Source organism: Salmo trutta, chromosome 39 (assembly GCF_901001165.1).
Source record: "Salmo trutta chromosome 39, fSalTru1.1, whole genome shotgun sequence".
Taxonomy (NCBI): Eukaryota; Metazoa; Chordata; class Actinopteri; order Salmoniformes; family Salmonidae; genus Salmo; species Salmo trutta.
Window position 1 is genome coordinate 10,898,311 of NC_042995.1, and position 26,864 is coordinate 10,925,174.

Below are 26,864 nucleotides of genomic sequence, written 5' to 3' on the forward strand. Positions count from 1 at the left end.
TCTCTATAGGTGACCAGGGGGTTCTCTCTACCACATGTGAATGCCTCCGTGGAGCTCATCAGTGGAGCCATGCAGCCTATTTTGGCGGTTCACAATATCGTCCGTACGGATGCCAGCCGTGCCCAACCAGGTGCAGTCAGTGGAGGACCTGTACCCGGCCGAAGACTACAACCCTCTGTCCCGAGAGCCCACAGAGGAGGATCATCAGAGGGTAAGGAACAGTCTCTGTGGCAGGTTCAGTGGAAGGAAATGTCTTCTTGAACCTGAGCCAGAACAATCGTTACCCTCCACGTCATCCCTGTCTGTACCGGACATTGTTAAAACAAGGGCACCTGGGGCATGCAGGCATCCTGGCTGGCATGGCGCTGTCGGTGGAGCAGCAGGAGGCTAAACGGCAGGCAACAGTTGGACAGCACACCAACAGGCACACCATGAGGAGGGAGGTTGACGGACAGCAATTATGGAGCTGTGGTTAGGACCAAGGGCGTTACTCCGTCACCGCTAAAAACAGTCCTCAGATCAGTCGTTGGATGGGGTGTTGTCTGATAACGAAGAGGAGGGCATCAAGGCATTCAAATGGCTACAGGGATGGATGTGCAGGAGTCAGGGTTTTGGGTCACAGGGTCTGGGTGCCTCACCAGATGGCCTGGTGGGCACCACAGCAATGTCTTTATGGTGCAAAGGACCTTACCCATTGAATAGGAAGGATTTCAACTTCACTGAAAAATGTGAATGTTCGATCATCAAGTGAGAACATTTAGTTTCCCTGGCTGATATGGTTGCTACTTAGAAATACTAGAACAATACATTAATAGATTACATTCACTGCTATAAAATCAGTCTCCAATTTAAATCACATAGTTTACATAGACCCACCGTGGACCTTCGACAAATAAATCTCAGTGTGAAAAGGCTTTCCACGGTCTGTTTTGTCAACGAACTCAATGTATTCCAAACACTGGTGGTATTTGATGATCCTAATAAGTGATGTAGCCTAGTAAACGATGCCCTCCTCTGGAATGTTCTATTGAACTGTCTGGGACTCGTTGTTTCCCTGCTTACTACTCAAAGATATTTCACTGATTAAGTCAAAGACGAAATTAACTTCAATGCACTGGTCTGAAATGTATTAGCATAACTAGGCTACACAGAACCAAGGCTGATCCATTGTAAAATGAGAGGCTTTATTATATTAAAACGTGTCCCAGTCCAACGTGCCTAGCTCTGCCCACTGGGGCGTGGCTTACGGAACGCTCTCTGAAATAAAACGCTCTTATCACCTTATTCCAACAGATTGAGTTCTCACCACACCCGTGGTTCGAAAACGTGGAGACATGTTTCTGTCAAGCCGCTTTGTTGACAACTCTAACCATCTCACGATGTGCCTTTGAACGGGGTAATGTAGTAGGTACCAGGGACATCCAGCCAACTTGACACAACTGGGAAGCAGAGGAGTCAACATGGGTCAGCATCCCTGTGGAACGCTTTCAACGCCTTATAGAGTCCATGCCCCGACGAACTGAGGCTGTTCTGAGGGCAAAAAGGTGCAACTGAATATTAGGAAGATGTCGTTAATATTAAATATCTGTTATGCTGACAACATAACATAAACACTACCATGGATACCTGCTATGCTGACAACATAACATAAACACTACCATGGATACCTGCTATGCTGACAACATAACATAAACACTACCATGGATACCTGCTATGCTGACAACATAACATAAACACTACCATGGATACCTGCTATGCTGACAACATAACATAAACACTACCATGGATACCTGCTATGCTGACAGCATAACATAAACACTACCATGGATACCTGCTATGCTGACAACATAACATAAACACTACCATGGATACCTGCTATGCTGACGACATAACATAAACACTACCATGGATACCTGCTATGCTGACAACATAACAAAAACACTACCATGGATACCTGATATGCTGCAACATAACATAAACACTACCATGAATACCTGCTATGCTGACAACATAACATAAACACTACCATGGATACCTGCTATGCTGACAACATAACATAAACACTACCATGGATACCTGCTATGCTGACAACATAACAAAAACACTACCATGGATACCTGCTATGCTGACAACATAACATAAACACTACCATGGATACCTGCTATGCTGACAACATAACATAAACACTACCATGGATACCTGCTATGCTGACAACATAACATAAACACTACCATGGATACCTGCTATGCTGACAGCATAACATAAACACTACCATGGATACCTGCTATGCTGACAACATAACATAAACACTACCATGGATACCTGCTATGCTGACAACATAACATAAACACTACCATGGATACCTGCTATGCTGACGACATAACATAAACACTACCATGGATACCTGCTATGCTGACAACATAACATAAACACTACCATGGATACCTGCTATGCTGACAACATAACATAAAACACTACCATGGATACCTGCTATGCTCATGAGGAAACATTATAATCATTACCATAGCCACAGGAAGTAGAAGTGCTGGGCTCCAGTCACAATCAGAAACCAGTGACTGTAGTAGTGATGGGTTGTTCGTGAACGAGTCGGCTCTAAGAACCGGCTCTTGTAGGTGAACGTTGGGAGCCGGCTCGCATATCAGAAGAGCCAAATCTATTTATAAAAATATACAAAAATGAAGATATGAATAATCAAAAGATTTAAATGAATAGAATTAACTAATTCAAAGAATGAAAAAAATAAATACAATAATATTGGCCTAAATGCTCAAGCACACACACATTCGTTCTGAAAGATCTGCAGATCCTCTGAGCTGGTGGAAGAACAAGGCCTTTGTAGGTCCCTTGTGGCTCAGTTGGTAGAGCATGGTGTTTGCAACACCAGGGTTGTGGGTTCGATTCCCACAGGGGACCAGTACGGGAAAAAGAATGTATGAAATGTATGCATTCACTACTGTAAGTCACTCTGGATAAGAGTGTCTGCTAAATGACTAAAATGTAAATGTCTACCCACGGCTTACTAAAGTCATGACAGGGAGACTGCATAGTGGCCACATCCGTTACCTCAGAGGGTCTTCTTGAAAACGGGACAAATAATTACTGAGAGAAGAAACAGCATCAGCCCCTTGAAAGTGAGGCAGCTTGCATTTCTAAATGCAAATCTCTCATAAAAGCAAAATATGGTCAGCATTGCTGTGTGCTGCTGGTTATGAGAGATTTGCATTCAGAAATGCAACATGGCAATAAAGAGGAGAGAAAAGAGGGACCAGTTTAGTGTTTTAAGTGGGATGCTGCAGTTTTGCAAATTGTTATTTTTCTTTGACATGGTATAATATTATATTATGCTGTTCAGATTGTATTCGTTTTGATTAGATTTATATGCACTTTGTTTAAATACATTAAAAAGTTATACTTTAAATGCAAATGTTTAATAGCATTCTTTTTAATAACAAACCAATGCATTTTTAAATACATGATTTCATTAAATCATTTAATTAGAATTGTTTTAACACCAATCATAGTCAAACTATCGCAAACTGTTTGGCTTGAAAAAATACAAAACACACTTTTTTTAAAGAGCTGTTTGGGAGCCAAAAGAGTCGGAATGCCCATCACTAGACTGTAGGTTTGGACTCAGTGTGGATGGAAAGAGGCAGGCTGGATTTGTTCTCACTGTCAATCTGGAAACTCTGGATAGGATCCCAGTCCTAAATAGAAGTCTGAGCTCAACCACCTGGTCCTCCCCTGTGGATGCCACACCCCCTCCCATTGTGACTGTGTGTATGAACACATTTTGAACAATGGCTTCCTAAAATGCTGTGGTGTTTACTAACACAATAGGGAAGGTTGTGGAAGATGTGGGCCATCACAGGTGAGTTCGCAGCTCTTCCACACTGAATAATGAGGCACGGAAAGGGTAACACAAGCTTCCTCTCTGGTTCCATTCCCCAATAGTAAGTGGGTCATACTTGACTTGTGGTATTAATATTTTCCCTGGACGTTGGCACCCTAGAAAACACATTACAATTATACATTGACAAAATAAATGTTATTTTATTTAACTTTTATTTAAATATGAAAACATGTCCTTTATACTGCAAAACTATTTGTAAGTATTGTACAACATACTGGGGGCTAGCTAATTGGCATGTAAAGGTGTAGTGACATGTATTGAGAAGATAGATACATAGACATTTATATTAGTTTGAATAACATCAAGTAAACAAAAAACATTGCATTGTCTGTATAGATAATCCAAAGTTTGACCAGCACAAACTCAAGTAGAATATGTATTTTTAATTCGCACATCAATTAAGTTCAAAGCAGACATCCAAATACATTCATAAATGACGAAAATAATAAATCTATTTAAGACAATTTAATAAACATGTTTATCGTTTCAAAGTATGTATATCACCAAACAAAAGTAGCTTAGTAGTAAAAAACAAAAAACAACCAAACTAAATAGTGAAAACTGATCATCACATCATCTCTATCTGATACATGTTGTGTCTACTAACTCATTCCCACAGAAAACTGATCATCACACCATCTCTATCTGATACATGTTGTGTCTACTAACTCATTCCCACAGAAAACTGATCATCACATCATCTCTATCTGATACATGTGTCTACTAACTCATTCCCACAGAAAACTGATCATCACACCATCTCTATCTGATACATGTTGTGTCTACTAACTCATTCCCACAGAAAACTGATCATCACACCATCTCTATCTGATACATGTTGTGTCTACTAACTCATTCCCACAGAAAACTGATCATCACATCATCTCTATCTGATACATGTTGTGTCTACTAACTCATTCCCACAGAAAACTGATCATCACACCATCTCTATCTGATACATGTTGTGTCTACTAACTCATTCCCACAGAAAACTGATCATCACACCATCTCTATCTGATACATGTTGTGTCTACTAACTCATTCCCACAGAAAACTGATCATCACATCATCTCTATCTGATACATGTTGTGTCTACTAACTCATTCCCACAGAAAACTGATCATCACATCATCTCTATCTGATACATGTTGTGTCTACAAACTCATTCCCACAGAAAACTGATCATCACATCATCTCTATCTGATACATGTTGTGTCTACTAACTCATTCCCACAGAGTAGCACACAGTCAACAGTCAGACTACATTGTTTCAAAGTAAGAAGCCTCGTAGGATATTCAACCCTAAGGGCAAATCCAAGGTACTCTCAATATCTTTAGAGTAAAAGCTAACAAAACACAACAAAAAACTGACAAGGTGCTCACTGATCAGTAAATTAACGAGAGGCTAACATTCTATAACACGCTCTTTCCTCTGCACAGTTCTCTTACAGTGAGAAACAATAGGATCCCAATAGTGTTTTACTCTTTCTTAAACGTTATCAAATTCACTGTTACCACTTCCTTTATGAGATGAGAAGGAAGTGATGGTGACTTTAATCTTAGCTTGTCTGAGAGAACTGATGAGGCTTCTCTCCTGTATGTATACATTGGTGTGTTGTTAAGCTGCTCTGATCAGAAAAACTATTTCCACAATCAGAGCAGGAGAAAGGCTTCTCTCCTGCATGTATACGCTGGTGACATTTTAAGGTATCCAATCGGGTGAAACTATTCCCACAATCAGAGCAGAAGTGAGACTTTGTCAATATGTATTCGCTGGTGACATTTTAACTTTTCCAATTGGGAAAAACTCTTTCCATAGTCAGAGCAGAAGTAAGGCTTCTCTCCTATGTGTGTTCTCTGATGAACTGTTAGCTCAGTTGATGTTTTGAAGCACTTACCGCAGTCAGAGCAGGAGAATGGCTTCTCTCTGTGTATTATTTGGTGACTTTTTAACTTATCCAATCGGGAGAAACTCTTCCCACAGTCAGAGCAGGAGTAAGGCTTCTCTCCAGAGTGAACTCTCTGATGAATTGTCAGAGCTTGTGATGTTGTGAATCTCTTCCCACAGTCAGAACAGAAGTAAGGTTTCACTCCTGTGTGTGTTCTCTGATGAACTTTTACCTCAGTTGATGTTTTGAAGCATTTACCACAGTCAGAGCAGGAGAATGGCTTCTCTCTGTGTATTAGTTGGTGATTTTTTAACTTATCCAATCGGGAGAAACTCTTCCCACAGTCAGAGCAGGAGAAAGGCTTCTCTCCAGTGTGCACTCTCTGATGAATTGTCAGACATTGTGATGTTGTGAATCTCTTCCCACAGTCAGAGCAGAAGTAAGGCTTCACTCCTGTGTGTGTTCTCTGATGAACTTTTAACTCAGTCGATGTTTTGAAGCATTTACCACAGTCAGAGCAGGAGTAAGGCTTCTCTCCTGTGTGTGTTCTCTGATGAACTGTTACATCAGATGTTGTGGTGAAGCATTTTCCGCAGTTAGAGCAAGAGTATGGCTTCACTCCTGTATGTACACGTTCATGTACTTTTAAGGCATCCAATCGGGAGAAACTCTTTCCACAGGCATAGCAGAAGTAAGGCTTCTCTCCTGTGTGTGTTCTCTGATGAACTTTTACCTCAGTTGATGTTTTGAAGCATTTACCACAGTCAGAGCAGAAGTAAGGCTTCTCTCCTGTGTGTGTCCTCTGATGAACTGTTAGATCAGATGTTGTGGTGAAGTATTTTCCGCAGTCAGAGCAAGAGTATGGCTTCACTCCTGTATGTACACGTTCATGGACTTTTAAGGTATCCAATCGGGAGAAACTCTTTCCACAGGCAGAGCAGAAGTAAGGCTTCTCTCCTGTGTGTTCTCTGATGAACTTTTACCTCAGTTGATGTTTTGAAGCATTTACCACAGTCAGAGCAGGAGAATGGCTTCTCTCTGTGTATTAGTTGGTGACTTTTTAACTTATCCAATCGGGAGAAACTCTTCCCACAGTCAGAGCAGGAGTAAGGCTTCTCTCCAGTGTGCGCTCTCTGATGAATTGTCAGAGCTTGTGATGTTGTGAATCTCTTCCCACAGTCAGAGCAGAAGTAAGGCTTCACTCCTGTGTGCACTCTCTGATGAACTGTCAAAGCCCTTGATGTTGTGAAGCTCTTCTCACAGTCAGTACAGGAATTCAGATTCTCTCCTGTGTGTATTTTTAGGTGTATTTTTAGCTTTGATAGAAATGGGAAAATCTCACAATGTGGGAGGTGGTGAGAACTCTTAGCTCTGTGATCTTCCTGCTGTTGCTCTCTGGATGTAGAGAATTTCTCAACATGGTCTACTGTGTGAACAACATCAGAAGAACCAGTCAGTGAGATATACATATGACTTCATATACATTGCATTTAGAAAGTATTCACACCCCTTGATTTTTTCTACATTTTGTTATGTTTCAGCCTGAATTTAAAATAGATTAAATTGAGTCATTGGCCTACACACAATATCACACACATACAAGGGCATGGATTAGAGGTCGACCGATTAATCGGAATGGCCGATTAATTAGGGCCGATTTCAAGTTTTCATAACAATCGGACATCGGTATTTTTGGACACCGATTTGGCTAATTATTCGTATTATTTTTTTACACTTTTATTTAACCAGGCAAGTCAGTTAAGAACACATTCTTATTTTCAATGACGGCCTAGGAACGGTGGGTTAACTGCCTTGTTCAGGGGCAGAACGACAGATTTTTACCTTGTCACCTCGGGGATTCAATCTTGCAACCTTACGGTTAACTAGTCCAACGCTCTAAACACCTGCCTTACATTGCACTCCACGAGGAGCCTGCCTGTTACGCGAATGCAGTAAGAAGCCAAGGTAAGTTTTTATTTATTTTATTTCACCTTTATTTAACCAGGTAGGCAAGTTGAGAACAAGTTCTCATTTACAATTGCGACCTGGCCAAGATAAAGCAAAGCAGTTCGACAACATACAAAAACACAGAGTTACACATGGAGTAAAACAACATACAATCAAGTTGCTAGCTAGCATTAAACTTATCTTATAAAAAACAATCAATCAATCCTAATCACTAGTTAACTACACATGGTTGACGATATTACTAGTTTATCTAGCGTGTCCTGTGTTGCATGTAATCGATGCGGTGCGCAATTGTGAAAAAGGACTGTCGTTGCTCCAACGTGTACCTAACCATAAACATCAATGCCTTTCTTAAAATCAATACACAAGTATATATTTTTAAACCTGCATATTTAGTTAATATTGCCTGCTAACATGAATTTCTTCTAACTAGGAAAATTGTGTCACTTCTCTTGCAACAGAGTCAGGGTATATGCAGCAGTTTGGGCCGCCTGGCTCGTTGCGAACTGTGAAGACTATTTCTTCCTAACAAAGACAGCCGACTTCGCCAAACAAAAGCGCATTTGCGAAAAAAGCACAATCGTTGCACGACTGTACCTAACCATAAACATCAATGCCTTTCTTAAAATCAATACAGAGAAGTATATATTTTTAAACCTGCATATTTAGCTAAAAGAAATCCAGGTTAGCAGGCAATATTAACCAGGTGAAATTGTGTCACTTCTCTTGCGTTCATTGCACGCAGAGTCAGGGTATATACAACAGTTTGGGCCGCCTGGCTCGTTGCAAACTAATTTGGCAGAATTTTACATAATTATGACATAACATTGAAGGTTGTGCAATGTAACAGGAATATTTAGACTTATGGATGCCACCCTTTAGATAAAATATGGAACAGTTCTGTATTTCACTGAAAGAATAAACGTTTTGTTTTTGAGATGATAGTTTCCGGATTCGACCATATTAATGACCTAAGGCTTGTATTTCTGTGTGTTATTATGTTATAATTAAGTCTATGATTTGATAGAGCAGTCTGACTGAGCGATGATGGTAGGCACCAGCAGGCTCGTAAGCATTCATTCAAACAGCACTTTCGTGCGTTTTGCCAGCAGCTTTTCGCAATGCTTGAAGTATTGCGCTGTTTATGACTTCAAGCCTATCAACTCCCGAGATTAGGCTGGTGTAACCGATGTGAAATGGCTAGCTAGTTAGCGGGGTGCGCGTTAATAGCGTTTCAAATGTCACTCGCTCTGAGACTTGGAGAATTTGTTCCCCTTGCTCTGCATGGGTAACGCTGCTTCGAGGGTGGCTGTTGTTGATGTGTTCCTGGTTCAAGCCCAGGTAGGAGCAAGGAGAGGGACGGAAGCTATACTGTTACACTGGCAATACTAAACTGCCTACAAGAACATCCAATAGTCAAAGGTATATGAAATACAAATCGTATAGAGAGAAATAGTCCTATAATTCCTATAATAACTACAACCTAAAACTTCTTACCTGGGAATATTGAAGACTCGTTAAAATGAACCACCAGCATTCATATGTTCTCATGTTCTGAGCAAGGAACTTAAATATTAGCTTTTTTACATGGCACACATTGCACTTTTACTTTCTTCTCCAACACTTTGTTTTTGCAATATTTAAACCAAATTGAACATGTTTCATTATTTATTTGAGACTAAATTGATTTTATTGATGTATTATATTAAGTTAAAATAAGTGTTCATTCAGTATTGTTGTAATTGTCATTATTACTAATACATAATGTTTTTATTTTGTTTTTTAATTATTATTTGTTATTTAAAAAAAAAGAGAAAAAAAAAGTTTAACCTCTTATGGCTAGGGGGCAGTATTTTCACGGCCGGATAAAAAAACGTACCCGATTTAATCTGATTATTACTCCTGCTCAGAAACTAGAATATGCATATAATTATTAGCTTTGGATAGAAAACACTCCAAAGTTTCTAAAACTGTTTGAATGGTGTCTGTGAGTATAACAGAACTCACTTGGCAGGCCAAAACCTGAGAAGATTCCAAACAGGAAGTGCCCTCTCTGACCATATCTTGTCCTTCGTGATCATCTCTAACCAAAACAGGGGATCTCTGGCATGACGTGACACTTCCTACGGCTCCCATAGGCTCTCAGAACCCGGGAAAAAGCTGAATGACGTAATTCCAGGCCCTGGCTGAAAAGCATTAGCGCATTTGCTAAGTGGTCTATCAGCGGACAATGGGACTAAGGCTCGTGCATGAGACGACACCATGTTTTTATTCTTTCGTCTTTGAACGGATACAACAACTCCCGGTCGGAATATTATCGCTTTTTTACGAGAAAAATAGCATAAAAATTGATTTTAAACAGCGGTTGACATGCTTCGAAGTACGGTAATGGAATATTTAGAATTTTTTGGTCAAGAAATGCGTCGTGCGCGTAACCCTTCTTTACCATTCGGATAGTGTCTTGAACGAACGAACAAAACGCCGCTATTTGGATATAACTATGGATTATTTTGAACCAAACCAACATTTGTTATTGAAGTAGAAGTCCTGGGAGTGCATTCTGACGAAGACAGCAAAGGTAATAACATTTTTCTTATAGTAAATCTGACTTTGGTGAGTGCTAAACTTGGTGGGTGTCTAAATCGGCTAGCTCGTGATGGCTGGGCTATCTAGTCAGAATATTGCAAAATGTGCTTTCACCGAAAAGCTATTTTAAAATCGGACATGGCGAGTGCATAGAGGAGTTCTGTATCTATAATTCTTAAAATAATTGTTACGTTTTTTGTGAACGTTTATCGTGAGTAATTTAGTAAATTCACCGGAAGTTTGTGGGGGGTATGCTAGTTCTGAACGTCACATGCTAATGTAAAAAGCTGGTTTTTGATATAAATATGAACTTGATTGAACAAAACATGCATGTATTGTATAACATAATGTCCTAGGGTTGTCATCTGATGAAGATCAAAGGTTAGTGCTGCATTTAGCTGTGGTTTTGTTTTTTGTGACATTATATGCTAGCTTGAAAAATGGGTGTGTGATTATTTCTGGCTGGGTACTCTGCTGACATAATCTAATGTTTTGCTTTCGCTGTAAAGCCTTTTTGAAATCGGACAGTGTGGTTAGATAAAGGAGAGTCTTGTCTTTAAAATGGTGTAAAATAGTCATATGTTTGAAAAATTGAAGTTTTCGGATTTTAGAGGAGTTTGTATTTCGCGCCACGCCCATCATTGGATATTGGAGCAGGTGTTCCGCTAGCGGAACGTCTAGATGTAAGAGGTTTTTAACGTAATTTTTTTTTATATATATAAAATCGTCCGATTAATCAGTATCGGCTTTTTTTGGTCCTCCAATAATCGGTATCGGCGTTGAAAAATCATAGTTGGTCGACCTCTACCCATAATGCCAGTGGAATAGCCCATAACGCCAGTGAAGTAGCCCATAACGCCAGCGGAGAACCCCATAACGCCAGCGGAGTACCCCATAACGCTAGTGGAGCATCCCATAACGCCAGTGGAGTACCCCATAACGCTAGTGGAGCATCCCATAACGCCAGTGGAGTACCACATAATGTCAAAAAAATACAAAATAAAACAGACATTGAATATCCCTTTGAGCATGGTGAAGATATTAATTACACTTTGGATGGTGTATCAATACACCCAGTCACTACAAAGATACAGGCGTCTTTCCTAACTCAGTTGCCGGAGAGGAGGGAAACTGCTCAGGGATTTCACCATGAGGCCAATGGTGACTTTAAAACAGTTAGACGGAGGATGGATCAACAACATTGTAGTTACTCCACAATACTAACATCAATAACAGAGTGAAAAGAAGGAAAACTGTACAGAATAACAAATATTCCAAAACATGCATCCTGTTTGAATTAAGGCACTAAAGTAAAACTGCAAAAAATGTGGCAAAAATAATTAACATAAAATCCTGAATACAAAGCGTTATGATTGGGGCCAATCCAACACAACATATCATAGAGTACCACTCTATACATGGAAGTGGCTGCATCATGTTATGGGTATGCTTGTCATCGGCAAGGACTTGGACGTTTTTTGTTTGTTGATAAAAAGAAACGGAATAGAACTAAGCACCGGCAAAATCCCAGAGGAAAACCTGGTTCAGTCTGCTTTCCAACAAACACTTTCACCTTTCAGAAGGACAATAACCTAAAACACAAGGCCAAATATACACTGGAGTTGCTTACCAAGACATTTAATGTTCCAGAGTGGCCTAGTTACAGTTTTGACTTAAATCATCTTGAAAATCTATGGCAAGACTTGAAAATGTCTGTCTAGCAATGATCAACAATCAACTTGATAGAGCTTGAAGACTTTTTTCCAGAATAAATGTGCAAATATTGTACAATCCAGGTGTGCAAAGCTCTTAGAGATTTACCCAGAAAAATTCACAGCTGTAATCACTGCCAAAGGTGCTTCTTCAAAGTATTTACTCAGGGGTGTGAATACTGTGGTGGTTAATTTCTTTACTATCAAATGAGGAGTACAAAACATATCACACAAGTCAGAGTTACACTTAAACTAAATCTTTAAATCACTTATTAATAAGGGAGCAGGTCAATACAACACACACATATAAAGTGAATCGATTGAGTGCTCTACGATAATGATGGCTGGTCATGGCTGGTTGACAAATTCACACTCAGATGATTCATTGAGAGCCACATGGGGTATTGTGTGTAGATGGCTCAAAAATCTATTTTTAATTTAGGCTGTAACATAAAATGTGGAATAAGTCAAGGGGTATGAATACTTTCTGAAGGCTCTATACTGTACAATACAAAAGGGGAATACAATTATTCTAAAAGTGGACAACAGCTGATTGCAAAAAAGAGTGAAAATTCAGACCTATATCATCCTCCACTCACTATCACAAGGGTTAGTAACTACACAGACTCATTTCATATCATCCTCTCACTATCACAAGGGTTAGAAACTACACAGACTCATTTCATATCATCCTCCTCTCACTATCACAAGGGTTAGTAACTACACAGACTCATTTCATATCATCCTCCTCTCACTATCACAAGGGTTAGTAACTACACAGACTCATTTCATATCATCCTCCACTCACTATCACAAGGGTTAGTAACTACAGACTCATTTCATATCATCCTCCTCTCACTATCACAAGGGTTAGTAACTACACAGACTCATTTCATATCATCCTCCACTCACTATCACAAGGGTTAGTAACTACACAGACTCATTTCATATCATCCTCCTCTCACTATCACAAGGGTTAGTAACTACACAGACTCATTTCATATCATCCTCCTCTCACTATCACAAGGGTTAGTAACTACACAGACTCATTTCATATCATCCTCCTCTCACTATCACAAGGGTTACTAACTACACAGACTCATTTCATATCATCCTCCACTCACTATCACAAGGGTTAGTAACTACACACTCATTTCATAGAACTTTAAAACACTGTCAGTTTGTCTACTTCACTTCTTTAGTCTACTCTCTGAACACTCCAGATAACCCAGTGAATAAAACAAATGCTGACAATACTGGTGTCAAACCATGCAAGTCTCAGAATGAAATAACATCCACCTCCTCATTGAAACAGTTCATCATGAAACAGTTCTACTGCAACTTTTCATACACAGTGGGAAGTTGGAATGAATAACACAGGTTTTGTGCAGTCTGGTGTTCTTCAGGGATGTGATGTCAGAATGACAGAATTCACAATAGCAACAGACTGGGTCACAACTTATGGAGGTCTAACTTATGAAGGGAACTTATAGTTAGAATCTGTGCTCACCATGAGAAACAGATGTCCCAATCTTCTCCTCCTCTTCTTCATCTTTAATGTTGACGTTCAGCTCCAGTGTTTGACTGCAGTCTTCCAGCTTCACTGATGCCATCTCTGGATCCTGCAGTGCAAACTGGGCTCCACTGTCACAATCAGGACCCAGTGACTGTAGGTTTGGACTCAGTGTGGAAGAAGAGAGGCAGGCTGGGTCTGTCCTCACTGTTGATGTTACCGGCCTCAGACTTGACCTGAGTCGGCCTGAAGTAATAAAGAGAAACGGACAAAAGTTATTGTCTTTTAGTTCTGGCACTTCCTTTACTCTCCCCCCCAAAAAATATATTTTTTTTGTTCAATAATCTAATTTCAATAGATCAGGAAGTTAAACATTGACAACAAAACATGAATTCACATTAGACGAGTGCACACTTAATTACACGTAAAACAACTTTACACTTAAAAAATAATGCACTTAAGAGTGGAACTGACAGAGTTTAAACTACTTTGCAGATATGAAAGAAACAGACAGACAATCATAATATAAGTCAAAAATATGAAATTCCCAGTTTATGCTACAAAACCAACTTTATAAGAGGCTTTAATAGTCAATATCCCTGACATTTAATCCTGGTAAAATTTCCCTGTTTTAGGTCAGTTCGGATCACCACTTTATTTTAAGAATGTGAAATGCCAGAATAATAGTAGAGAGAATAATTTATTTCAGCTTTTATTTCTTTCATCACATTCCCAGTGGGTCAGAAGCTTACATACACTCAATTAGTATTTGGTAGCATTGCCTTTAAATTGTTTGACAAGGGTCAAACGTTTCGGGTAGCCTTCCACAAGCTTCCCACAATAAGTTGGGTGAATTTTGGCCCATTCCTCCTGACAGAGCTGGTGTAACTGAGCCAGGTTTGTAGGCCTCCTTGCTTGCACATGCTTTTTCAGTTCTTCCCACAAATTTTCTATAGGATTGAGGTCAGGGCTTTGTGATGGCCACTCCAATACCTTGATTTTGTTGTCCTTAAGCCATTTTGCCACAACTTTGGAAGTATGCCTGGGGTCATTGTCCATTTGGAAGATCCATTTGCGACCAAGCTTTAACTTCCTGACTGATGTCTTGAGATGTTGCTTCAATATAGTCACATTGTTTTCCATCCTTATGATGCCATCTATTTTGTGAAGTGCACCAGTCCCTCCTGCAGCAAAGCACCCCCACAACATGATGCTGCCACCCCTGTGCTTCACGGTTGGGATGGTGCTCTTCGGCTTGCAAGCCTCCCCCCTTTTCCTCCAAACATAACGATGGTCATTATGGCAAAAAACATTATATTTTTGTTTCATCAGACCAGAGGACATTTTCCAAAAAGTACGATCTTTGTCCCCATGTGCAGTTGCAAACCGTAGTCTGGCTTTATGGCGGTTTTGGAGCAGTGGCTTCTTCCTTGCTGAGTTTCAGGTTATGACTTTCAGGTTATGTCGATATAAGACTCGTTTGACATATTATGGTCCCGGTTTATTTCAAGTGCATCTTATGAAGGCTTCATAAAGCATTCATATAGGCTTCATAAGCACTACATAAATGGGTCACAAATCATCTAGAACCGTATTTCATGCTCTATAAAAGGATGAATAAATGTGAACAAAATAACTGTGACATAACCATCAATTTAAGCCACATAATGGATCTTTATTGAGCATGATGTTACGGCAAACAACGTTTCCACTCCAAGAATGAGGTACGGTAAATTACTGTAATTAACACGGTAAATTACTGTAATTAACACATGCATTAACAGGCGCTCATTGTTACTGTAGACTGCACATCTTCCTTCACAGCTTTCACAAATCCTGTTGTGATTTTGTGGCAAAATTATATTTGTTTCCATTTAGTTTCAAAATTGCTTTTTGGCATGTTATTATAATAATATAATGTCGTTTTTTTTATATCTGTAAGTGGTTCTGCTTGTACAACTCAGTAGTTTGTCATCTTAAATATATATATACATAAGCATCTCTGTCTATGCTCCAATTTGCCCATATTTCTTGGAGGTCCTGAATGTTTCTGTGATACTATCAACTCTGCAGTACTAAGCACATTCATAACTGCTTTATAACATCTCAAATTAATATCAGTCTACTTAAGGAGTCTGTGCACACTATAATGGCTTATGACATGGTTATGACGCCCATCATTCCATTCAATGTTATAGTTAAGTAATAAGGGATGAGAATCCAGGGATTATCGTGTAATAACTCCCTTAGGGTTTATGGTAGAAAATTACAACATTATATTGTTATACTGTTTGTTTATGCATCGAATAAGGTTTCTCAGTACTCTCTCATCTGTGTCTGTGTGGACTGAGTTGGGGCACTGGCAATTGATTTATGATGGCTTGGTGATAAAACCTACAGCCTGCATACCATAGATTGAGTTGGTGTTTGTGTACTATGAGGTACCAGGGAGGAGATGTCTCTGGTCTGGATAGCTGATGAGAAGAACCCCGTCTTGGGGGCCAAACCCTGGTTTCTATACAATGACAACAGTCTTCACAACACTTTTTCATTAAAAACCATTATTTTAAAATCAGGATATTCATTATATTTATCCTTTCACCAGACAATGGGTGTGATATGGGTGTGATAGTAAATTCACCCTGGCAATCTACTCCGCTTTCAGAGTACTCTAGTTTGACAGTGGCAGAGCGCAGAATAACTGAGGAATTTACAAACGCCCTAAAGTCGGGTTGTTATGACAGACAGTGGCGATTTAAGCATGTCAATCTTGGTGGGACAAAAAACATGTATTTTTTTTAGATGCATGCCAGCGAAGAAACTACAACACTACACAAATACATTAGATGCACTATAACGGTGCCCACAAACTGTTAGGGTCGACATAAAGCTGTCCCAACAGGGGAGCTTATGGCTGACTTGCTTAAATAAATATGGTTTCTACTGACTCCTTGTGGATTTGTGTAACTGGATAAGAACCGCTTTCTCCTTCAATAATAATGAATGTCGACATGAGTTGAAACATACACAAACATTATTACATTTATGTTCTGTACATTCACAATGTTTGTTCTTCGATAATTAACACTTAGCTCTTAAGTATAAGCAAGTTCAAGCAAACGAGCTGCGATGAGGTAGGCCTATTCTTTCATCAATTTCTAAATGGACAACGACAGAAATTCAGATAGATAGTAGTTCAGATAAATTCAACAAGATGTTGAAGCCTTAACTTTACTCTTCTTTAAGTCACCACAGAGCGAGAGACCCAGACTCAGCGGTTAGCCTACCATTTGAAGTATTTTATTAGTCCTATGTGGTCTAAAAGGGAAGGACAATACAACCACGAGGATCCACTTTTGTAGACATTATACAGACGCACTGAAAGTGCACTGAGCAAACAAAACTACCCTCACAATATGAATTGGAATAACATGGGTCTATTACTGAACTGTCTGTTGAACAAGAGACTGTCACTGGCAACCATGGTTACGAGGAGGGGATACTATAATGTAATGTTATTGGGTCTGTAACTTACCACCCTCCTCGTTGAGAAAAGGACCAGAGATAATTATAACACACAAAGTAATAAAAACAATGAAATGCATCATTCTAACACTGCCTAAAATGATGAATAAGATACTAATGAGAGACCTTTATAAGTAATATAACAATACTGATGTACAAACTGTGACATAAATGACGATAAGCGGTACGGGGCAATCCGTCATTTCCATTAAGACATGAGCGCGCTGAGACAGATGTAGCCTATACACCGCCTATTTGTGCAGCACTTTTGAAATGGACAGTGACATAATTCAGAACATGGGTCGTTCTTACAGTATTCTCCCTGTACACCAAGTCAAAACAGGAGGATAAAGTAACAGGGGTACATAAGCAGACAATGAAAGCTCTTACAATGGGGGCAGGTAAGCCGGCTGTTACAATATTAAATTACATTTTTCTAAAACAGGCTATAGGCTACATGTGCACCACCAAGTCAGAACAGTAGGCTAAGTTCTTAGGGGGGAAAGGGTACCAAATTCCTATGGTGAGGCACATGGGCTACTAACATACACTTAGTATTACTTTGGTATTCTCTGGATGAAGTCATGCTGGATTGACAGCATGGCCAAAGCATTTAGCCTTTCTGGCCCATGGAGGTGCGTATGAAGGTTTTTTATCCTTTTAAGGTAGAAAAGTTTCTCTCCGACTCGGCAGTTGTCATCGGAGTGGTGATGATGATTTTGAGAAGAGAGACCGTCTCAGACAAGGCCTCCTGCAGGTTGTTCTCGTAGAGTGATTTCAATAAAGAAAGTGCTGTGTTTCCAGTGTGCAGCTCAGGATTCCGGTAGACAGTGAACAACTTCTCCTGGTTGCCCACAAGCCATAGCTGGGTAGAACACTGGAGTTCTGCGGTGGGAAAGGAATCCTTCAGTAGCGTTTGGACACCACGTACATTACCACTCATCAGCGCTGACCAACCGTAGGTTTGTGCAACCAGATTCTCCTTTACATTCAGTGGAGCTAGGACTTGTTTGATGGTGTTGGAGAAGCCAACACCAGTTTTGTCCTTCACCTCTACAAACACCTCTCACACACACTGTTGTCTGGTGTTGGAATCAGCTAAACTTTGAACATTGAGATATTAAATAAATGATAAAGACAAAGCCTTGAATAGAAAGAGTTTGTTAAAAGCCAGAAGGCTTTGCAATGTGTTTGATGGAGGAGAGGAGAGTGTTGTGTTGATATAGTGAAGACAGATGGATATCTGTGGGTCAGGAGGTGAGGGGTCAGGTCAGTTCCCCTTAAGGGAGTAATCAGGGTTGCTATCTGGTTACCTTCTTTCCTGTGGAGCCATAAACTGTAAGGAAGAGGAGTGTCTTAAGTAGGATGTATATAAACTATGATGTCTGAAATGTTTTGCGGTCTGATTTCAGCTGCACGGAACCTTTGTGGAAATTAAACTTGGTTAAAGCTTCTCTAGTGTCCGTGAGTTATTTACTCTGAAAAATAAGAACCTAACAGTTGGCGTTGTCAACAGGAGAATTGAACCCTGTGGCACCCCCACAGAGACTGCCAGAGGTCCGGACAACAGGCCCTCCGATTTGACATACTGAACTCTATCGGAGAAGTAGTTGGTGAACCAAGCGAGGCAATCATTTGAGAAACCAAGGCTGTTGAGTCTACCAATAAGAATGTTGTGATTGACAGAGTCGAAAGCCTTAGCCAGGTCGATGAATACGGCTGCACAGTAATGTCTCTTATCGATGCCGGTTATGATATCGTTTAGGACCTTGAGCGTGCCTGAGGTGCACCCATGAGCAGCTCTGAAACCAGATTGCATAGCGGAGAAGGTACGGTGAGATTCGAAATGGTCGGTAATCTGTTTGTTAACTTGGCTTTCAAAGACTTTAGAAAGGCAGGGTAGAATGTATATAGCTCTGTAGCAGTTTGGGTCTAGAGTGTCTCCCCCTTTGAAGACGGGGATGACCGCGGCAGCATTCCAATCTATGGGAATCTCAGACGATATGAAAGAGAAGTTGAACAGGCTAGTATTAGGGGTTGCAACAATTTCGGCAGATAATTTTAGAAAGAGAGGGTCCAGATTGTCTAACCCGGCTGATTTGTATGGGTCCAGATTTTGCAGCTCTTTCAGAACATCAGCTATCTGGATTTGGGTGGGGGAGTTTTGGGCGAGTTGCTGTGGGGAGCGCAGGGCTGTTGATCGGGGTAGGGGTAGCCAGGTGGAAAGCATGGCGAGCTGTAGAAAAATGCTTCTTGAAATTCTCAATTATTGTGGATTTATCGGTAGTGACAGTGTTTCCTAGCCTCAGTACAGTGGGCAGCTGGGAGGAGGTGTTCTTATTCTCCATGGACTTTACAGTGTCCCAGAACATTTTTGAGTTTGTACTACAGGATGCAAATTTCTGTTTGAAAAAGCTAGCCTTAGCTTTCCTAACTGCCTGTGTATATTTGTTCCTAATTTCCCTGAAAAGTTGCATATCACCGGGGCTATTCGATGCTAATGCAGAACAACACAGGTTGTTTTTGTGCTGGTCAAGGGCAGACAGGTCTGGAGTGAACCAAGGGCTATATCTATTCCTGGTTCTACATTTTTTGAATGGAGCATGCTTATTTAAGATGGTGAGGAAGGCACTTTTAAAGAATAACCAGGCATCCTCTACTGACGGGATGAGGTCAATGTCATTCCAGGATACCCCAGCCAGGTCGATTAGAAAGGCCTGTTCGCTGATGTGTTTAAGGGAGCGTTTGACAGTGATGAGGGGTGGTCGTTTGACCGCAGACCCATTACGGATGCAGGCAATGAGGCAGGGATCGTTGAGATCTTGGTTGAAAACAGCAGAGGTGTATTTGGAGGGCGAGTTAGTTAGGATGATATCTATGAGGGTGCCCGTGTTTACGGATTTGGGGTTGTACCTGGTAGGTTCATAGATAATTTGTGTGAGATTGAGGGTATCAAGCTTAAATTATAGGATGGCCGGGGTGTTAAGCATGTCCCAGTTTAGGTCACCTAGCAGCACGAGCTCAGAAGATAGATGGGTGGCAATCAATTCACATATGGTGTCCAGGGCACAGCTGGGGGCAGAGGGTGGTCTATAGCAAGCAGCAATGGTGAGAGACTTGTTTCTGGAAAGGTGAACTTTTAGAAGTAAAAGCTCAAATTGTTTTGGTACAGACCTGGATAGTAAGATAGAACTCTGCAGGCTTTCTCTGCAGTAGATTGCAACACAGCCTCCTTTGGCAGTTCTATCTTGGCAGAAAATGTTATAGTTAGGGATGGAAATTTCTGGGTTTTTGGTGGTTTTCCTAAGCCAGGATTCAGACACGGCTAAGACATCCGGGTTGGCAGAATGTGCTAAAGCAGTAAATAAAGCAAACTTAGGGAGGAGGCTTCTAATGTTAACCTGTCTGGGCGAGGGGGCAGTATTCTCACGGCCGGATAAAAAACATACCCGATTTAAACTGGTTACTACTCTTGCCCAGAAACGAGAAGATGCATATAATTAGTAGATTTGGATAGAAAACACTCTAAAGTTTCTAAAACTGTTTGAATGGTGTCTGTGAGTATAACAGAACTCATATGTCAGGCCAAAACCTGAGAAGATTCCATACAGGAAGTGCCCTGTCTGACAATTTGTTGTCCTTCTGTTGCATCTCTATCGAAAATACAGCATCTGTGCTGTAACGTGACACTTTCTAAGGCTTCCATTGGCTCTCTAAAGCCGCCAGAAAGTGGAATGGGGTGTCTGCTGTCTCTGGGCAAAGAACAGCAGCAGAGTTTGTAAGTGATGGGACCGTAATGGGTCTGCGGTCAAACGACCACCCCTCAGCCTGGGGACAGTGAAACTGAGATGCGCATTCACGAGACATCTCAATTTTTTTTCTTTCAGCCTTTGAATGAATACAACATTGCCCGGTTGGAATATTATCGCTATTTTACGAGAAAAATAGCATAAAAATAGATTTTAAACAGCGTTCGACATGCTTCTAAGTACGGTAATGGAAAATGTTGACATTTTTTGTCACGAAATGTGCTCGCGCGTTACCCTTCGGATAGTGACCTGAACGCACAAACAAAACGGAGGTATTTGGATATAACTATGGATTATTTGGAAACAAAACAACATTTGTTGTTTAAGTAGAAGTCCTGGGAGTGCATTCTGACGAAGAACAGCAAAGGTAATCCAATTTTTCTAATAGTAATTCTGAGTTTAGTGAGCCCCAAACTTGGTGGGTGTCAAAATAGCTAGCCTTGATGGCCGAGCTATGTACTCAGAATATTGCAAGATGTGCTTTCGCCAAAAAGCTATTTTAAAATCAGACATAGCGTTTGCATAAAGGAGTTCTGTATCTATAATTCTTAAAATAATTGTTATGTATTTTGTCAATGTTGATCATGAGTAATTTAGTAAATTCACCGGAAGTTTTCGGTGGGTATGCTAGTTCTGAACATCACATGCTAATGTAAAAAGCTGTTTTTTGATAAAAATATGAACTTGACTGAACAAAACATGCATGTATTGTATAACATAATGTCCTAGGAGTGTCATCTGATGAAGATCAAAGGTTAGTGCTGCATTTAGCTGTGGTTTTGGTTTTTGTGACATATATGCTTGCTTTGAAAATGGCTGTGTGATTACTTTTGGCAGGGTACTCTCCTGACATAATCTAATGTTTTGCTTTCGCTGTAAAGCCTTTTTTAAAATCGGACAATGTGGTTAGATTAACGAGAGTTTTGTCTTTTAAATGGTGTAAAATAGTCATATGTTTGAGAAATGTAAGTTATAGCATTTTTGAGGTATTTGTATTTCGCGCCACGCGATTCCACTGGCTGTTGACTAGGGTGGGACGTCTAGCCCATAGAAGTTAATGCATCATATGATAGAGTCACTTGTCACGTTCATATGCATGGCATAGTGGAGATACATGTTGCACAGGTCAGATAGGCTAGTAGCATGGGGAAATATTGTCTAGAGACGCTTTTTTCCAGGGCAGATTAGGTTTATAAATTGACTGGCCGGGCAGTGGGACAGCGGATGTGATAAATCTAATGGAACTGTTAACAGGCATTATGCGTGGATTGTGGTGATAACTCCGTGCTATCAACCAATCAGCATCCAGGATCCAAACAACCCATTTTATAATGTGACAAAGAGATTGGTAAATGATATAACACCCTGTTATAACATCTGGTATAAAAACACTTATGTAGCAGGTAATAGGATAGGACATAAGTTGTCATGCAGACTGTGTAATAGCAGTTGTTATTAACAGTAGACATTAGCGCATATGACAACAGGATAAACAGTCATCTATAAACACCCATTATAAACTAGTTTTGTAAGATTTTTTTGCCGTTACTCATTACTGTTGTTATATAGGTGTTATAAAATGCTTAATTAATACATGACTAAGGACACCTACAGTAAAGTGTTACCCCAACTTTTCCTGATCGAAAAGCATTGTAGAGAATAGAAATTTGAATGAGTGTATTTCCTGAATTGAATGGAATTCAAATGGAATTGACAGCAACCGTGGCAACTACACAGACTCATTTCATACAACTTCAGAACACTGGCAGTTTGAAACGAACAACAGTCTGGAGTTCTTCAGGGATGTGTGAGTCAGATAAAATTTAACCTAGCAATAGGCTAGGTCATAACTTATGAAGGTAGAACCTGCTCTTACCATGAGAAAGAGATTTCCCAATCTTCTCCTCCTCTTCTTCATCTTTAATGTTGACATTCAGCTCCAGTGTTTGACTGCAGTCTTCCAGCTTCACTGATGCCATCTCTGGATCCTGCTGTAAAAACTGGCCTCCACTGTCACAATCAGGACCCAGTGACTGTAGGTTTGGACTCAGTGTGGAAGGAGAGAGGTAGGCTGGGTTTGTCCTCACTGTTGATGTTACCGGCTTCAGACTTAATCTGAGTCGGCCTGTAGTAATAAAGAGAAACGGACACAAAAGTTATTTTCTTGACAGTTCTGGCACTTTCTTTATTCTCTAAAAATAAATTACATTTGTTCAATTATCTCATTTCAATAGATCAGGTAGCTAAGCATTGACAACTTAACATTCATTCCCATTAGATACAAAGTGCACACTTTAAATTACACAACGTAAGTGCACTTAACCTATAGTAGATTTCCTACATTTACATAAATGCATAAATTACTCAAAAAAACATTTAGTACAAGGTTGCAGTTTGTTTTGATTTTATTGGGATATATTTTACTTCTCATTTGGACTAATCTTCCAAGAGTCCTTAAAACATTAAAAAGACAATTTACAATGCGATCACATTTTCACATATAACACACTGTTACAAAGAGACATAATACACTGACATATTGACCAGATTAATACTCTAACAGTCTGAAAAGATAGATTGATTCCTCCATCTACCCTTGTCCTGCACAACCTTCCAATATATTATATTTAAATGGTTCTAAAGTACTGTTTGAATTTATATATTGAAATGTTTCTGGTTCGCTCAGATAAATTATTCAATTTCGTTATTGCTCTGAATCTAAATGTTATTTTGCCTATTTCTCCTTTCTGTCTGGATAACACAGATTGTGGACAATCTATTCCTGGTATTGACTGAATGTCTGTCTCTAACCAACTGAATACTGTTGTGAATAGAGTTTGTCCGTTTTAAATGGTGTGCATTGTGAAATAAAATAAGCATGTTTTTTTCAATTATCTTGTTGATTGATGAACAACCAAGAGCATTTAGCATGAATACAACAGAAGAACCATATATCCACCTTAAAACAATCCTTGCTTGTTTGTTCTGTTCAATCTGCAGCCTCCTACTAACTTGACTTGCTGATGCACGTGCCCAGACCACAGAACAGTAGTTCACCTGACTCCCAATTAATGCTTGGGTTGTTTGCTTAAGAATCTTACCTGGTAAATATTTAGCTATCCTTCTGATCATGCATGCAATTTAGGCAGCACTATGTACTATGTCATTGTATTAGTTCACCTCACAAAAATCTATTGTATTTCCCATTTGTCACAACATAGTAACAATCATAGATAAAGATAGAAACACCTGAATGTCTGAATATTGTTACACATGTAAAAAAAGAAAGAAAATAAAAGTGGACCCTCGCTGCCTGCACTGAATGCAGTTGACGTAGACAGAAGGGGAGCCGCCATTTTACCATCCCGTGAATTTTACACAAAACCAATAACGAACTCAAAAATCCCAAATAAATGGATTTTTAAAATTAAATTAACTTTACTAAATGATGTTCTTTCACTCTCCCAAACCCAAAGTCTCTAGCTATGTGACATAAAATAGTTATGCTCACTCGGCTTGACACAAAAATGACACGTAAAACTTTTACCAAACGTGATAATAACTAAAAGGATGTGTTACCTAGCACGTTATGACATGTTATTTCGATATTACAACGTTTAAACGTACTATTACATACCTGTAGTAATACATGTGAAACTGACACAAAATATATCGTCTTCACCACACAGTTCTGGCGCCTTCCCGGAACTTCCTGTTCCACCCCTGCAACAGAGGCAGTGTTGCCAACTCCTCAGTAAGGAAAGTAGCTATTGGCTGTCTTTTAAAAACATTTTAAATCAATACAGGAAGTACATGAGGGAACGCAAGTATATATGAATAATATACAATGGATAATTGGGCTAGGGGGTACAATTTCACATTACACAAGGACCTTAAGGGACATACATACAGTTCAATTTCTTTTTTTAAGTTAAGAAAATGTTGGTTTTTTTTTTGTAAATGTACATTTGTGAATATGACATTTGGCCAAAACAATAATGAAATGAATTACATAAATATGTTTCAGCTTATTTCTATCATAGGTAAAGACTGCAAGCAGTACATCTCTCCACAATAGTGTAAGATCTTCATAAATGTGTTCAATTATAAATCTACTGAGGTCTTGCCACAATTTTCTTACATGAATACAATGCCAAAAAAGATGCAACACTGTCTCTGGGTGGTCATTAAAAAAGGAGCAATTTGAGTTGATGTTTTCCTTAAACTTCTTCATATAGTGGTTGGCAGGATAATATTTAAGAATACTTTTAAAGGAAACTTCCTTAATTTTGTTAACAAGTAGGTATGTGTGTGGCAACATCCAAACTTTTTTCCAACAGATATTATCAATAAATCCATTCCAATAAGGCATGACATAAGGTATAGATACAACACTCTGCTGAAACAAGGTTCGTATCGCTCTGTTGTTGAATGGACCTAAAGAGAAACAAATCTTTCCTACTGATGAGTCAACAGGGTCAACGGAAGGTAGGCTCTGAGGGTCAGGTCTTGACACGATCCTGAATAATATAGCAACACCTGATGGAATGGCATCTAAAACAATTGCAAAATCTTTAAGTGTTACAGGGACCTTGTAAAGTGATAAGAATTCCTTATAACTGAGTAAAAGACCCTCTGCATTTACCAATTGGCTCACCAATAGGATATTATTTACCAGTTGGCTCACCAATAGGATATTTTTACCAGTTGGCTCACCAATAGGATATTATTTACCAGTTGGCTCACCAATAGGATATTATTTACCAGTTGGCTCACCAATAGGATATTATTTACCGGTTGACTCACCAATAGGATATTATTTACCGGTTGACTCACCAATAGGATATTATTTACCGGTTGGCTCACCAATAGGATATTATTTACCGGTTGGCTCACCAATAGGATATTATTTACCGGTTGGCTCACCAATAGGATATTATTTACCAGTTGGCTCACCAATAGGATATTATTTACCAGTTGGCTCACCAATAGGATATTATTTACCAGTTGGCTCACCAATAGGATATTATTTACCAGTTGGCTCACCAATAGGATATTATTTACCAGTTGGCTCACCAATAGGATATTATTTCGGAACCAATATTCTAAAAACAAAGCAGTATTTTTATACAATGTATCCTGATTATTCCATATATAATATCTGTGTGGAGAAAAATGGTGCTTATAAATTAAGGACCATGACAAGAAAACCTGCCGATGAAAAGCAGACCGTTTCACTGGAACTTTGTCAATATTATAATTGCAAACCAACATGAAAGTAGAGAAGACATGATGAGGAATAAAATTCCACATAGAAGTGGGTCTGTCAGCTACCGTTCACCACCGCGATCAGCGAGACCTCCTGGGTCCAATCCATGGCTTTCGACTCAATCACCACATCCTCATCGGCAGACTCAATAGCCTTGGTTTCTCAAACGATTGCCTCGCCTGGTTCACCAACTACTTCTCTGATAGAGTTCAATGTGTCAAATCGGATGGCCTGTTGTCCGGGCCTCTGGTAGTCTCTATGGGGGTGCCACAGGGTTCAATTCTTGGGCCAACTCTTTTCTCTGTATACATCAATGATGCTTGCTGCTGGTGAGTCTCTGATCCACCTCTACGCAGACGACACCATTCTGTATACTTCTGGCCCTTCTTTGGACACTGTTAACAACCCTCCAGACGAGCTTCAATGCCATACAACTCTCCTTCCGTTGCCTCCAACTGCTCTTAAATACAAGTAAAACTAAATGCATGCTCTGCACCTGCCTGCCTGTCCAGCATCACTACTCTGGACGGTTCTGACTTAGAATATGTGGACAACTACAAATACCTAGGTGTCTGGTTAGACTGTAAGCTCTCCTTCCAGACTCACATCAAACACCTTCAATCCAAAGTTAAATCTAGAATTTTCTTCCTATTTCGCAA

At 39.7% G+C, this 26,864-nt stretch overlaps 1 protein-coding gene and 1 non-coding gene across 2 annotated transcripts; one reads left to right on the plus strand and one right to left on the minus strand.

The window, feature by feature from the left end:
- The first annotated feature begins 2,860 nt into the window (after positions 1 to 2,860).
- Positions 2,861 to 2,934, plus strand: trnaa-ugc (transfer RNA alanine (anticodon UGC)). Its single transcript has one exon. It is a non-coding gene; the product is annotated as a tRNA-Ala (tRNA).
- Positions 2,935 to 6,710: 3,776 nt separating this feature from the next.
- On the minus strand, positions 6,711 to 25,507 carry LOC115179242 (zinc finger protein 239-like). The gene is made up of 4 exons (XM_029740631.1): positions 24,574 to 25,507; positions 22,813 to 23,061; positions 13,600 to 13,848; positions 6,711 to 7,249 (listed from the first exon to the last, which is right to left on the minus strand). The coding sequence occupies exons 2-4, from the start codon at positions 22,913 to 22,915 to the stop codon at positions 6,711 to 6,713; spliced, it is 891 nt and encodes a 296-aa protein (XP_029596491.1). The 5' UTR covers positions 22,916 to 23,061; positions 24,574 to 25,507.
- Between the last annotated feature and the right edge of the window lie 1,357 nt (positions 25,508 to 26,864).